Source organism: Protopterus annectens, chromosome 14.part0 (assembly GCF_019279795.1).
Source record: "Protopterus annectens isolate FY-2018-M chromosome 14.part0, PAN1.0, whole genome shotgun sequence".
Classification (NCBI taxonomy): Eukaryota; Metazoa; Chordata; order Ceratodontiformes; family Protopteridae; genus Protopterus; species Protopterus annectens.
The window spans coordinates 781,515,279-781,531,208 of NC_056748.1; the positions used below are offsets into that span (position 1 = coordinate 781,515,279).

A 15,930-nucleotide genomic window follows, 5' to 3' on the forward strand; every position below is an offset into this window, starting at 1 on the left:
CATTTTTCCAGAATTTTGATACAGGGGGAAAGGATGGCTATGGGTCTGTAATTGTATAATTCTGTTGATGTTTCTCCTTTATGCAGAGGGGTAATATAGGAAATTTTCCATAATTTTGGAACATATTGTTGCGCTATAAACCTATTTACCAAAATGAAGATAGGCGGAGCTATGGCATCAGCTGACATTTTGAGGTACTCATTGGGGAGTTGGTCAGCTGCTAAGGAAGAAGATTTCAGTGTTTTCAGCATTGTTCTTATGGTGTTGGGTGGGACAGATTTGTGATAAAAAAAGTTGTTGTTAGTTTCCATATTAGGTGGAATTGTTCCCTGTAACTAAGGAGAGGATGGTGTTTATAAAGTAGGTGTTGATTTGTGAGGCAGTATTCACGCTTGGGGTTGTAGCTTTACGTGGGTGGAGGAGTGAGTTAATTGCTTGACAAACTTTTTGGGACTGTTTTCATATTTGTTTTGCATAGTTGTATAATATGTTTTTTTTTGTCTAGTTTGAGTTGTTTTTTTGTTTGATTGTGGAGCTGCTGGTATGCCAGCAGAGTTGTATTGTCTTTTGTTTTTTGGTATTTATACCTGGTTTTGCCCCTTAGTTTTTGAAGTTTAATGGTTTCTTTTGATATGCAGGGCAATCTGCTATTTTTAGCACTAAATGTATGAGTTGGTGAGTTTTATTTAGAGTAGCTAGAAATGTCTCATTGAAATATGTTACAGCCTGGTCAAGTTGGAGATGATGGAGTGGTGTCCAGTTGCATTTATTGAGCATGTCTACGAATGCTTCGTTGGAGAAGTTTTTGGTATTTCGTATGACATTGTAAACTATGGTTCTGGGTGAGTTGAGCTGATAATGGATTAAGTAGGTAGGTCTGTGGTCACTTAAATTATTTGGAAGGCATCCGGAGAGATAGTTGTGGGTGGTACTGTTGATAAGTGACCAATCCAAGATAGATTTCCTTTTGTTATGTTTATCTGTTAGAGTGGGAAACTGGATTGTTTGGGAGAAACCATGTAGATTTATGAAGCTAGAGGGGTTATCACCAATGCAAGTGTTCCAGTCTATGTTGAAGTTGCCTGGTTTCATGGGTGTAGGTTGAGGCTGTCCAGGCTATGAGTTCCTCAATGGCAGTGGGAGTATTATTGGGAGGTATATAAGTGGCTATTATGGTAATATTTTTCTTTGGGTTGATTCTCAGCAGTGTTACTAGAACTTCAAAGTTGTTATCAAAAGGGTTTTTGATGGGTAGGTAGTCTATGCTTAGGTTATCTTTGTAGAAGATTGCAACCCTGCCAAACGTCTTCCTGATCCTGTCTAACTTGTGTACGCTATAGCCTTGTGGGAGTATGTCTGGGGTTTTAGCCACGTTTCTGTTGCTATAAGAATGTCTGGTGAGTATTGTGCAATGACTGCATGAAAGTCTGTGAACTTGTTAACTAGGCTTCTAAGGTTCATGTTAAGAATGGGAAGGTCTGTAGTTTTAATGTGAGGAAGGGGTGGAATGGTAGCCATGATGGTATGTTGTGCAGTATGTGGCCCAGGATTGGGGTGTATTTCACCACTACAGAGAATCTGTGATAACACACATGCATGTTTGTGTACAGTATGTGAAGGTGTTTGCTGAAGTGTTTAGTGGTATTACATGTTTGAAGTGGAAGTATGTAATAGGTGTGTGATTGTAGAGTTGAGAGGAGATGGCAAAGAGAGTGAGGAGTGGACGTTATTAGCATAATATAGTGTGGGGCTATGGTCATGTCGTATCTGTAGGTGACTGTAGAATGTTAGATAGTGTGCAGATAGCAGTAGGATATAGACTGTGAGCAGGAGAAAGAGCATGGTGTGTATTCTTTTTAAAATGTAGGTTACCTGGATGGTGTGATAAAGATATAGGGAAAGAGGGGTATTGGTGTAGTCTGGTGGGAGTAGCATGATTAAGGACTGTTGCAATTAAGTTGTGTGAAGAGAGGCATGAGTGTTACAAATAGTGTGATTGGTTAACTGAGGTGTGACTGGTGGATGGAGGCTGATTCTTGATTGGGGAAGTTATGGCATGGTTAGCATTGGTATAAGTCTAGGTGATGCAGGGATGGGTGGGAATGGGGGTAGAGTAGGGGAGCGGAGTGAGCCTGAGCATAGCGAGAGCGAATGGAGCGGGCTGGCCCCCCTCACAGAAGAGTGCAAAGCAAAACAATTAGTATGAGAAGTAGAAAATTTGGATCTATAAGGTAAGTGAAAGGAAGGAAGAGGTAAAGGCAGAAAGGTATGAGTGTAAGCAGATAGTTGCAGACACAGTACTCTTATGGCCTTGGTGTGTAAGTAAAACAAAGGAAGGAAAATCTATCTGGGGACAAAATACACCAAGTAAATGTTACTAGCCTTATTTTACAGGAATTCTAATGGGGAGGCGGATTTAGTTGAGACACGATACAGCACGTATATTGTTAGCTGTGCTACTTAGTGGCAAGAGACCAGGTTATAGTTGCCTGGGGTGGGGGTGGGGAGCCCTTGCAGGTGTGCACGCCAGCCAAAGCAATGTTTAAAAATAACTAGTAAAAGTAACAAATATGCTATGAAAAGAAATGTAAACAACCAGTGATAACATTTAAAACACAACTGTTAAGGATCAAATCTGCTAATAACAAGAAACTGCAAACATCTAGTTACCTATGCAGACTTGTCTGGTGGGTATCCTTATTAAGAGGTATTACTCTTGGCATGCAATAACTGTAGCATAGCAGTGGTTCTATTTGCCAGTGTTGTAGTTGCTGGGGGGGGGGATCCGAGCTGTGCTGATGCAGGCAGAGCAAGTGTGCTATGCAGATTCTTTTTAGGATTATTCTTTTTAAGCCACTTTGATATACCTTATGTCATCCCAAACCTACCTTATGTCATCCCAAACCCACCTTTACAGCCAAAGGATATATAACTACTATGCAGTTTGGCACAGACATGTTAAGATGTATGTGCTGCTAGATATAGACCAAGCAGCTGTCCTGGGTTTATATACTGGTAGATGTAGACCAAGCAGCAGTCCTGGGTTTGTATGCTGCTAGATATAGACCAAACAGCAGTCCTGGGTTTGCATACTGCTAGATATAGACCAAGCAGCAGTCCTGGGTTTGTATGCTGATAGATATAGACCAAGCAGTAATCCTGAATTTGTATGCTGCTAGATCTAGACCAAGCAGCAATCCCGAGTTTGTATGCTGCTAGATCTAGACCAAGCAGCAGTCCCGCGTTTGTATGCTGTTAGTTATAGACCAAGCAGTCCTGGGTTTGCTTCCCATATCTTTCATTTATCTACTCTTTGACTTTGAGCAAATCATTTAACCACACCCTGTTCCCAGGTCATGCCTAAGGAGTGACTCTGTCAAGCTGGCTTACCCAGTTAAGACATAATTCATTTATCATCATTATTATCATTGTGAGGTAGGCTCCATTTTGGTAGTGGAAGCCCTATCATTTTGAGTTCTACAAGTGTCAAACACAGAGTACAATTCCAGTACATCAGTGGATCATACAACTAATTGTAATTTAATTAAAGCATCCCTGGCATGTTACATATATATACTTATTCCAGGATTGCTGTACCTTGGAGTAAGGGGAATTATCTGAGGTATTCCAAACTCAGACTTAATATTTAAACATCTTATTCACCATTTTCCTTTCATTGTACCAAGGACTGTTGATGTAGTCCTCACACTTTTAACTCAAACACTTATAAAACACCATGAGTAAGACGGAAGCTCAAGTTATGTAGGACATTACACTAAAAGAAAACTTAGGAGTGAAAAAAGGAAACTGGTGTACCAGGCTCCTGGTACCAACCTGTACCTCCATGCCCAGCAAATAGTATCCCTTGCAATGGGATTGAGTCTTCATTCCTATAACATTTTATGTATTAAAAGCAGACACTGCCTTTTCTGTAATTAATGGGAAGTGGAAACATCTCCTGCTACAGGAAGATAGGTAATAACATTCACTTGTTCATAAAAACTGGGTTGTCAAAAGAGGCCTCCAGTTTCTTCCACTTTTCAGCTAATTCCCTTCTCTTGCTTAGAACTGCATTCCAGTTCTCTGTGATGACATACCACTTGAGGAGATTAAGTCTGACCTCAAAAATTCATTTTGTAAAAAGACATTAATTGCACTTCAAATCTGTCAGGCATTATATAGGTTCATAAGTAAATACTAGGCAAGCTGCCCCTATGGCCCCTTCAAACCTAGCAAGTTTCCATTTTTGCTCAAATTAACATATCCCATTTGGTTGGAGACTGGCTTTACCCATCCTATGGCTGATAATTATATATTACCCATAATAAAAATAATTGGGATCATACAATGGATAATTTGAAAGAATGCATGAATGGGATAACGAATTTAGGAGCTGCCTCAGTCCATTAGTAGCACAGGGGACAATCATTGGGTAGATTTTCTGTTTCCTAGTCATAGAAGCAAGTTACACTTGAATATAGACAGGGATGAACTTTGCTTTGTGTGGATGGGGAGTCTGGCCCACAGGACTGATATCTTCTGTTAGTTATATATGTCCCTACAAACCATTCTGTTGATGTTGAAGAAGTTTACATCCCCAGACTGAGTATTTCTCATGTGCTGTTTGACTTGCTGATGTGCAGTGTTATTGAAATGAACACAACCCAACAGCTACACTATTAAGAAATAATTGACAAGTAGTATTCACCATACATTTATAGGGAGACCCATCAAAACTTAAAAAGGTGGTAATAGTAGAATTTAAGGGACAGTAGTAAACATTAAGGAACTAATTTTTTCAAGTAAATTGTTGTGCTATTATGTAGCAATGTTAATAACTTTAGATCTCATAACTATAGCATTTGGATAGATATGTTGTTTCTGTTTTTAACTGGGTAAATCTCTAGGCACAGCTGTCTCTTTTGAGAGGTGACTGTGGAGTAGGGTCTGGCTAAGTGACGGGTTCAGAGCTTACAGTAGGTGAAGAGAGACAGTATGCAACCCAAGAGTACAAAATAAAACTCTTTAGCTTCCCATAGCATTAATCTACTATGGTAAATGTCCAAACAGTCACAACATCAAGGACACATTTTACATCTCTAATTCCAAGTCATAGTTCAAGACCTGCAGAGACGACATATCTAAAACTTAAGATGGGGGTTTAATAACTGTAAGAGAAAACATTACTATGGATGTATCTAAAGTCTGCCATACATTGTATGGGACAGAATGATATTCCTGGTATGTTTCTAAACAAAGTCATAGACTGAAATGAAAACCTCCTAATTGTTTTCATTTTGGGAGTATCCCTCATATTTGGAAATGGGTGTTATTAGCCCTTGTTCTTAAGAGCAGACATAAGTCAGACTAGAAAACTTCAGGTCAGCAAACCTAATGTGATGAGTGCAAAGTTCTAGAAAGCGTTAAGTGCAAGTTTAGTCAAATTGAGAGTGGGAATGAGAACGTTTTACAGGTTCAAGAAGAGCATAGTTTTATTAAAAAGAGATTGTGACTGAATTAGGTGTATTTTTAGAGCATAGTTTAACAGTTCACACTGTATCTGGACCAAGCAAAGGGCGTTCAGACCGTATTACATTCAGGTCCCTCAGTTCAGCAAAAAGTCAGTTGATCAAACAGCATTTTATTGCAGTTACTCAAACGTGCCATTCATCAAACTTCTTATACTGAGATCACCGTACAGTGAGGATCGGGAAATTTGCCCTTTTGCCACTGTAGTGTGATCTCAAAGTTGGTATATATAATTAATGGGGTGGGGGTAGTGCAGACGATGACAATTCCGATGAAATGCTGTTAATAAAGTGACTGTTCACCGAACTGATATAGACCCATTGCATTCTAAGTAGCTGACAAAACTAATTTACTAACAACAGAACAGTAAACTACATGTTTACTGTGTTCTGTAGAAGAAAATAACAGAAATTGTTGCCAAGAAAAATCTCAGAAGAATCCTTTATTGGGTACCTGAGGTGGAGAGTCCTAAGAGTGTTATTTGTTATATTTTTCTTGGCATAAAAGATCATATTTGGGTAACAAAATGTGCCAATGACTATAACATTGGTCTGCAGTCATTCTTTGTTCAGATTCGGCCCTTCTTACCCAACAGAGTTAAGTAAGATAGTCTCCTAATAATAGACATCATTACTTATAAATGTGTTGTGATACCTTTTGTTACAAAAATAGACAAGGCATACACAATTAACAACCATGTTTCAGAATTCATTAAGACAAAAAGGTAAAAGTGCATTTATATACAAAGCTGAACTTTGGATCACAGGTAATCTAATGTGACAACATTTTTTCAGGTAATGTACTTAATCGTAAGGGGTATTTCATGTAGGCCATCACAAGTGCTGATTACCTTGCGTAAACCAGGATTTTGAAATGGCTGTTGTGCATAATAGCAAGGGTATATAGAGGATGTGTCATTCACATCATTAGACACATTTTAGGAATTTAATCATGTATCTGTCAGGAAGGGCTCGGTTTACAGTGCTGACAAATGAATGGTATACTAAGCTAGTCAATATGCTGTCAATTTCATAGGGGCATAGATTGCAATAAAATGGTAAAATGGCACCATGGGGGAGTAAAAACTGTGATGGGGCTAGGGCCCAGCAAACCAGCACTCTGTAACCTAGAAGTTGTAGGGATATTTTCTGAGAAGGGGGTGTTAACTGCATTATCCCCACCTATTGCTTTGCAGGCAGCATCTGGGAAGGGATGAGTTGCATGGTGCAGAGGTGCACAATATAAATTGTGCATGCCCACTTCTATAAAAAGCACGTGGCATCCACTGAAGCGACTGTCATTTTTGGGACACACAGTACTACAGGTTATGCACCCACACTTCTGCTTACTGCAGCTGGTATCCAAAAAGGATGTTATTATTTTGCAAGGTCCAGAGCTACATGAGCTCTATACCTGTACTCTGCAGGGTGCAGATGATATCTGTGGGGGGGAGGTGTGTGTGTGTGAAGCATTGTCATCCTGCTCATTAGCTGCCACTAAAAGGTGCAGAAAGCTTGGAGGTTGATGCCCAGAAGTGCTGTCTGGGCATGACTTGCGAACTATGCAACTGTACCCCAAGGGGTGCCAACCAAACCTGCAAGATACTTTACTGATGGGTTTGGCTATATCAGTACTGCATGAGCTGTGGATGAGTTATAGCTCTGTGCTGCAGGTGAACGTTAAGAAAGCCCCTGTGGTAGTATACTGCATGTGTACAGTACAGTGATGTAGGTGCTGGCTGCATGGTGTTTCATATAGGGGTCATCTGTAGTATATACCAGCATCAGTAGCTGCAGCATGCCATAATGTTAATAAACTGTGGTGTACTATTTATTCGTTTCTCTATAGTACTGTTCATTAAGAGTTCTTTAGGACTTTATATGTTGTGACTAATGTCCCAATAGTATATGATGCTATACCACATTGTGGACAATAGCATACAGTGCTATGCCACATTGTGGGCAATAGTATATAATAGTGTGCCACACTGTGGGCACTTAGTATCTTCTATTGCTGTCAGTATCGATCAGCACTGTCTGTGGGAATCTTGGGAAACTGCTGTACTACTAAAGCAGCAACAGTTTTATAGGGGCGATATGACAAATAGCCACTATAGTAATGTTTTACATTTATGCTTATATGGTAGTAGTGGTTGGGGGACTGCAGCCTTTTCTTCTAAGGCTGAACAGTGACCGCCACACAGCTACTGTGCCTCTTTAACTGCACAATAACAGAATTTCTGTAGAAAGCCTTAGTATTCTGTATGTCTTTTTATGATCTGTTTTAGCACTTGCTGTGTAGATCCTTCATATTTGATTTAGCAATTACCTGTTGTCTGGTATGTGATAATGTATCTGTTCTGCTTCCATGTTTCACAGTCTGACTCTTGAGTTGGGTTTTTTCTTTACATTATTTTCTGCATACTAGTCCTTATACATTGTGCATTATGTCTGTGAATCCTACGTTAAGTCTGTTCTTAGGGGGTCATTCAGATGATCGAGGTATAAACATATGGCAACGAAAAAAGCTGTTAACAGCTAATTATAAATCACCTGATTGAACTCTGCTGGCTTTTTTATTTTTAGAAGACTGTGATACAATAGGGAGTGGGGAGTTTGCCCTTTCCCCACTGTAGTGCAATCTTGGAGTTAGTATATATATATATATATATATATATATATATATATATATATATATATATATATATATATATATATATATATTTAATTAGGAAAGGGTATGGGGTACATGGGAGCTTGCCCCCCCCAACAAAAATATGTTTATTTTTATGCATTTCTCAATTATTGGAGTTTCAAGCAGTTCTCATTGATATTTTAGGATATGATATTTTGAGTATTAGACCAAGTGTCATATACTCATTGTAAGACAGCATAATGCAGTCTATGTTCATATTTAATAAAGCACCTAATCCAGCTGCAAAAATATAAATATAAAGATATTCCACATAAAGTATAAATGAGGTGTAAAAACTGATTATTTGGACCATCTAAAATTCCTTCTTTGTTTTCGTTTAATTTAGGTGGTTTAGGTGACCTGTGTAGCTTTTACTACACAATGATAAATTCTGTTTAACTCTGTTTTACAAGTACAAGTCTGATTTGATGGATGGAACGTCTAGTAATGTGCTTTTAAAAGATGATGTTAACATCAGTATAAAAGAAGTCATGTTTACCAAAGAGTAGTAAAAGAAATGTATCAGTACCAAGCACAAGTTCAAATAAAGATATACGATTTAATGAACCAACAAAGCAAATACAAAGTACTTTCTCAGAGAATACTGCTTCATCAGGCAATAACACCATCTGTCCTTCAGTATTCATGCAATTTCCCTGTGCAATTAATTAGTCGATTAAACATTTAAAGAAATATTATTTAAAACACTACAAACATGGAAACATATTACAATAGCTTAAAAACATTTATCTAATATGATTATGTTCTCCCGTTCGATTCTCGGCGTGGCTTGGGAGTGCTTTCTGTGTGGAGTCTGCATGTCCTCCCCACGGTTGGGTAGCATTCGAAAGACATGCGTGCGTAAATGGACATGCCTTCGTTGAAGGTTGGGCGTCGAGCTGGCACCTTAGGGTTTCGTAAAAATCTACTGCCAATCATTAGCGGACTGGAGTTCCACTGTGGCGACCCCTTACCGGGAAAAAGCCGGAAAGATAAACAACAAACAACTAGTAACATAAAAAATATTATTGAAAAACATTGGTCTCTTTTATTCTTTGTCCCTGAATTATATGATATACATCTAAGACATTTAGTTATAGAAGATGTACAACATTAAAAAACAAGTTATGTTACAAGAAATAGTCCATCCAAGTAACCAAAAGGATAACTAGAAAAGGTACTTTTAAATGTAATAGATGTGTTTTTTGTAAATTTATTTACACTGACACAAGTTTTGTTGATCCTATAAGACGTAGTGGATTTCACATTCAGGCATATGGTAATTGTTGTAGCTATAAACTGATTTATATGGCGTGGTGCACACAGTGTGATGCATTTTATATTGGAAAAAACAGTTGAATGTTTAAGAAACGCATCAGTAACCATATTTCAGAAATTAAAAGAAAAGTTTTAACTAATTCTTTATATAAACACATAAATAGTACTGATAATAAGCATATGTTTACATTTTTTATATTGGAAGTTATACAACCTTCTTTAAGAGGTGGTGATATAAAAAATATCACAGAAAGACAAGAGAATAAAATGGATTTTATATTTTAAAGCGCATTGTAAACCAGGTCTTAATGAAGATTTTCTTTGAAACCAGAGCTAAAGTTTTTACACTATCATATTAGATAAATGTTTTTAAGCTATTGTAATATGTTTGTGGTGTTTTAAGTAATATTGCTTTAAATGTTTAATTGATTACTTAATTGCAAAGGGAAATTGTATAAATACTGGAGGACAGATGGTCATGTGTTATTGCCTGATGAAGTAGTATTATCTGTGAAAGTACTTTACTTGCTTTGTTGGTTCATTAAATCGTATATCTTTATTTGAACTTGTGGTTGGTACTGATACATTTCTTTTACTACTTGAAGGACTTTATTACTTGTATCGACTTGCTGACTTGGTTTCCATTTTTTTAGATTGATGTTTACCATAGAGCATCTTAAAATACCAAAGGCCATGGTAAATGTTAGGTCTACTTTATTGGATAAAAATCAGGCTTGCTGAATCCTAAACATACTGTATTGACTTTGTTACTGAAAGAAATGATACATACCTTTTCAGAGAAAAGATGGGTTAGTGCAACCTTAGAGAGAGTAGATTTGCACAGTAGTGATGTGGTGTTGTAACCCCTCCCCCATCTGTGAAAGTATAACAACTGAGTTTCCTGTCTGAAATTTTTACAGTAGGGTCTAGCATACAGTGGTATAAGTATTATAAGTGGTTAGTGTTTGGCTAAGTAAAACAGGTAATATAAAACAGGTAAAGTTCCTGCTTTTGTATGATCTAAGGCCCTAAGCTTATTTAATAAGGGCGATCTTATTAACCTTTCTTGGGGACACAAGTGATTAGAGTAGTAGAAGTGTTGAACTTTGTTATCTGTTTTATGCTTCACTAGTTCTTTGAAATGCATTTTTCATCTTGTTTTATCATGAAATAAAATCATTCTGCCTGCTATTTGCAATTCTTTGGTAATTTTGATGTTTTCTTGCCATTGCAGTATGCGATAGTTTTCAAAACTCCACCATATCGTAAAGTACTGATTGACAGGCCGGTGACAGTCTTTATTCAGTTAAAGAGGAAAAGAGGAGGAGATGCAAGTGAACCAAAACAATTCACTTACTACCCAGTGCTTGAAGGTACGACGATTTTCTCAGCACTATTTATGTCGTATACATTGCTGTAAGTTTTGGTTTTGCACAGGTATTTTCTGTTAAAAGCTCACTTAGGAATGTATTTGACCTGCAGTTTTATCCTTGTACTGGTAGGTTTGTGCTGAGATCAGTATTCGTTTCAGCAAATGCATCAGTTTATGAAAAAAATAACACTCCTAAGAAAAAAATAAAAACTGATAAATTTCATGTATTCTGTTCTGTAATCAGATAAAGAAGAGGTTGAGCGGAAGAGAAGGAAGCACCTCCCACAGTTCAATCCTTATGGAGGCGGACCACCTGCAGGTGGAGCAGGAGGTACAGGAGGAAACACTGGGTATAATGGAAGTAAGTATGTGACACAGGATTGTTTATAGATTATTTTACAGGTAACTCTGGAGGGTTGATGAAACAGAGGCATTAGCATAATGACAGTGTTTAACACTGGGAAGTATTTAGGTGCTGCCAAAAAAGTTAGTATGCATATTGTTTCGCATTCAAATATACATTAATTAGTTATTAACAATAAAGTATCAAACATCTTTAAAGTGTACAGCCATTGCAAAAAAAGAGTATAATAACATTGCAGTGGTGGATATCTTGACATTTCCATGTGTAAATGCATATTTATCAAATCTCGGCAATCCGTCTGCTTCCATTCTACCATTGGGTGAGTACGGGCAAGGAGTAAATGACCACTAGGCCTGACTGTCTTGTATTTCCTGTAATCCCTTTCCTGACACTACTGACTAGTCTCAATGCACAACTGATGAAAGCACATCAGCAGTACAATTTTCAGAAGCTTTTTGTCTGCTGCTTTGTTTTCAAGCTGATAACTTTCCTTTTCTTTTGGAGAAGTAACAGAGGTAGGACCAAGGCAGGGGAAAGAGGCAATTGTGCATAGTGGGATGGTGTCAGAGTGAATGCATGTGTTAAAATCAAAGAACACTGGCATTTCTTTTCAGACTATCATATGACGCAATGTCACTTTTTTTAATTTCTCCAAATCTTTTGGGTTTCTAATACCATGACTGGAGTGGACCCCATTCCTAAGTCAAACAAAAGTTAAATTTCTTGAAATTAGTATTGTTTCACTCTTTGATGTCAGCCAAAAGTGCTTTTCGCAGCACCTGCAATGTGCCCAGTAATGACTCTTTCAGCAGTTCGTACGGAGTTACATGTTTGGTAACGTATTTAAACAGAATTGTAGACTCCTTTTTATAAGACACATTGCTCCTACTACTGTTGGATCTATCTGGCTATCTTTCTTCCACATTGCTGTCATTTCTGTTTGCAAATTCTGATATTTTATGACTTTGTGTCTCTCTGTATGCAGGACACTGTAGTCACTGGGTGTGGCGATTTCAATGATCAGTGCTACTTTTGTCTTCTTTTCATGGACCACTGTATCCAGTTTTCTAGCATCTGTCTTTTGAACTGTTGGTAATGGGTGATCCCATGTGATGTAGACTTCATCATTTTCTATGATGCTTTGTGGTTCATGTTTCCAGTGTTTTTCAGCCACTTCACTACCACAATGTTTGCACAATCCCCAGTGTAACAGTCTTGCCACATTATTATGCTTTTCAGTATACAGTCCTTCTGCCATTAGTATGTCGTAACTAGCAACAAGGTGTGCGACTGTTTCCAGTTCGGTTTAACAAAAAGTACATTTGCCTGTTTCTCCCACATGTTCAATGGGCAACCTGCAGGTAGAGCGGGAGGTACAATATCACCTGGATGGCTTTTAACCAGGCAATGTAGTGTAATGTAATCCATGATATTTTTGAAAGTTGTAGCTAGAAAATATTTGAAGGAATGACTGCATTCTGAAGGGCTACAGACCCCGTTTCACAAGGTATATGTGTATGTATATGTACTCGCATGTGCTGCAGCCTTATGGTACATTTGTAGTGGACACTACATTGAATGTGTCGAAATGTCTCAGATCAATGCCTTTGCAAAGCATGGATATACACAGAGTTGTATACCTAGAGAAGACAAGTCTCCATTTTAACCCATCTATCCTGTCTGCTCATAGGGGGACAGAAGTAAAAAGTGGTTTTAGATTTCTTTATTAGTTTATAAACACATTTGATGTTGATGTATTTTCGTAACCAAAAAAGAGAGGTGTGTGCCCTTGCAGCAAAAAAACATACAAGTAACCCAAAGTGTCAGATGACCATACAATGACCAATAGCCACGGTTTAATCCCAATAAAATGTTTATTTGTTAAAAAGAACTTTTCAGTTTTTATGTTATGAATCTAAGTGCACTATATTTAGGTTAATTTGTGCTCCAATTTTATTCTTTATTTCTCTTGTTCTACTCCCATGTAATTACACACACATATTTCTTGTCTTTCTCACTAAATGTTCTTATGTATTTTTTTTAATTATGATCTTATTACAACTATTTAGTGTTGTGAATGTTGTAATTGTAGTTATTTTTGGATTTTAAAAGCTTTCTGATTGCAAACAGTATTTTGTTGATAATTGATAAGTAGATGTTGATAAGATGAATTAACTACACTATTTAAACATTGGTGGTTTTATTGTTTGTTTGCTTTGGGTTAGTTGATGTATTTTTGGCATCTGACTGCATGTTGTATTATATGAAGAACACATTCTAATGACATGGCGTGTGATATGCACAGTATGCATCTCATTCTTGGCATCTGCATGTGATATTATATGAAGAACACATTCTAATGACATGCATGGCATGTGATATGCACAGTATGCATCTCATCTTTGGCATCTGACTGCATGTGATATTATATGAATAACACATTCTAATGACATGGCATGTGATATGCACAGTATGCATCTCATCCTTGGCATCTGACTGCATGTTATATTATATGAACTTTGGCATCTGACTGCATGTTATATTATATGAAGAACACATTCTAATGACATGGCATGTGATATGCACAGTATGCATCTCATCTTTGGCATCTGACTGCATGTTATATTATATGAAGAACACATTCTAATGACATGGCATGTGATATGCACAGTATGCATCTCATCTTTGGCATCTGACTGCATGTTATATTATATGAAGAACACATTCTAATGACATGGCATGTGATATGCACAGTATGCATCTCATCTTTGGCATCTGACTGCATGTTAATTTATGTGAAGAACACATTCTAATGACATGGCATATGATATGCACAGTATGCATCTCATCTTTGGCATCTGACTGCATGTTATATTATATGAAGAACACATTCTAATGACATGGCATGTGATATGCACAGTATGCATCTCATCTTTGGCATCTGACTGCATGTTAATTTATGTGAAGAACACGTTCTAATGACATGGCATGTGATATGCACAGTATGCACATCTCATTTTGCTTCTACCTACAACAGTGAATGAACACACATCTACCTCTACAGGCATGCAGATTTCAGAGCTCATTAGTTTGACAGTATCCCAGTAGAGGAAAAAATATAAAATTCCAGCCCAGACTAACCTTCTACCACAAAAAAGAAACTATCCCTTTAGTGCTGGTAATATGGTTTGCAAATGAGCACAAGTTACTAGTGCGGCAGGCTGAGAAAAGACTTGTGTGCTGGATGTAGCACATTTTTGGCAGCTCTTTTGTCTGGTTGAGTGGGTTGGTTCTTGATCTGGCTTAGTTTTAGCAGGGAAAAGGTGCATCGGGAATGCTTGAAATTAAATGGTTTGGGGGAGTGTGGGTACAGAAGGGTTTGCTGAAACTTCATTTCACTTACCACTTGGAGCTAGATGGAGTAAAACAGAAAAAGTAAGTAGATGGAAGAACACGCAGGCTGAAATCAGCTAACTCATCAGTCCTTCAGTGTTCTAGGACATCAGTCATCAGTCTGGCTACCACATGTGTTCTTCAAGGTCAGGATCTCAGAAACTACTTGCTCACTCATGGGTTGGGGGTTGGTATAAATGTTGGTGTTTGGTATAATGGTGAAGGTGTTAACCTCAGAGACACATGGTGCAGGGTTTGATTCTCATTTAGGGAAATTGGTTAGTCTTAAAATGGCCACAGGGGCAGCTAGCCTAGTACCTAACTATGAACCAATGAACCATAAGAGTGCAACAAGCGATTCCCCAAGACTGCTTTCTGCTGTTTTAGGTAGTTTCTCCCTTCTTCACTGTTGTGTGTCTGTGGAGTTGGTACATGTAAGTGCAGGGTACATAGTGGGTTTCAGAGAATTATAGCCATGCAAAAAATACCCATTTCAAACTACTCCATTACATTACATGTGATGGATACCATTTGCTGTTTTCAAGTAAGGAGCTGAGATGTGAGAAATCAAGTCAGCAGTGTGTCATAGTAGAAGTCATTGGTCTCTGAGCCTGAGACATGGAACAACACTCAGAATTATTAGTTTTTGGAGTTCATGAAAAGAAGAGATGATGGGAGTTGCAAATATGAAAGTTTCTCAACAGGTTGTTAGTATTTTCCCTGTGTGAGGTCATTTTCAAGCCTGGGATGCTAGACAGCAGGTGCTGGAATAAGAGTATGCAAAAGAAAAAGTTAGTGCAGATCACTCATTGTAAATTAAAATACAAACACTAACGTGAGCTATTGCCAGATGACTTGTGGATGATCCCTATGCTCTTTTTCAGTAAAAAAAAAAAAAAAACAGCTATGCAGGATTTTCCTGAGTGCTTCTTAAGGTAGTCTTACATGCACACCATCTTGTGTTTTGGTACTTGAGACCAAGTTAAGTGTTGCTCTGATGATGATTGTCTGCTAGGATTAATCTCCCTGTGTTTTCTTTTCAGCTGGTCATTTTGATATTTCTTATCCGGGAATGAGTAATCCTAGCCTCTTCTTAGCTGGTGGTCATCCTATGGGAAATTACCAAGGCTTCCAGATGTCTGGAGGAGTACATCCTAACCCTGAGGCAATACAACAGGAAGTCAGTCAGCAGAAACCTGAACAAGACCAGAGGCAAAGTCCATCACCTTGTACAACGAAGAATCACCATCTGGAAATGATGCACCATCAAGGTAGTGTGAGACTGCAGTGGAAGTCTTCA

The 15,930-nt window shown here is 37.9% G+C and overlaps 1 protein-coding gene across 3 annotated transcripts in view; it reads left to right on the plus strand.

Moving 5' to 3' along the window:
- Positions 1-15,930, plus strand: part of NFKB2 (nuclear factor kappa B subunit 2) — a 396,915-nt gene that overhangs the window by 255,182 nt on the left and 125,803 nt on the right. For all 3 annotated transcript variants that reach the window (XM_044056528.1, XM_044056530.1, XM_044056529.1), the window contains 3 exons: positions 10,736-10,874; positions 11,118-11,234; positions 15,674-15,901. In XM_044056528.1, the coding sequence (XP_043912463.1) occupies positions 10,736-10,874; positions 11,118-11,234; positions 15,674-15,901 (484 nt within the window). The remainder of the gene's footprint in view (positions 1-10,735; positions 10,875-11,117; positions 11,235-15,673; positions 15,902-15,930) is intronic.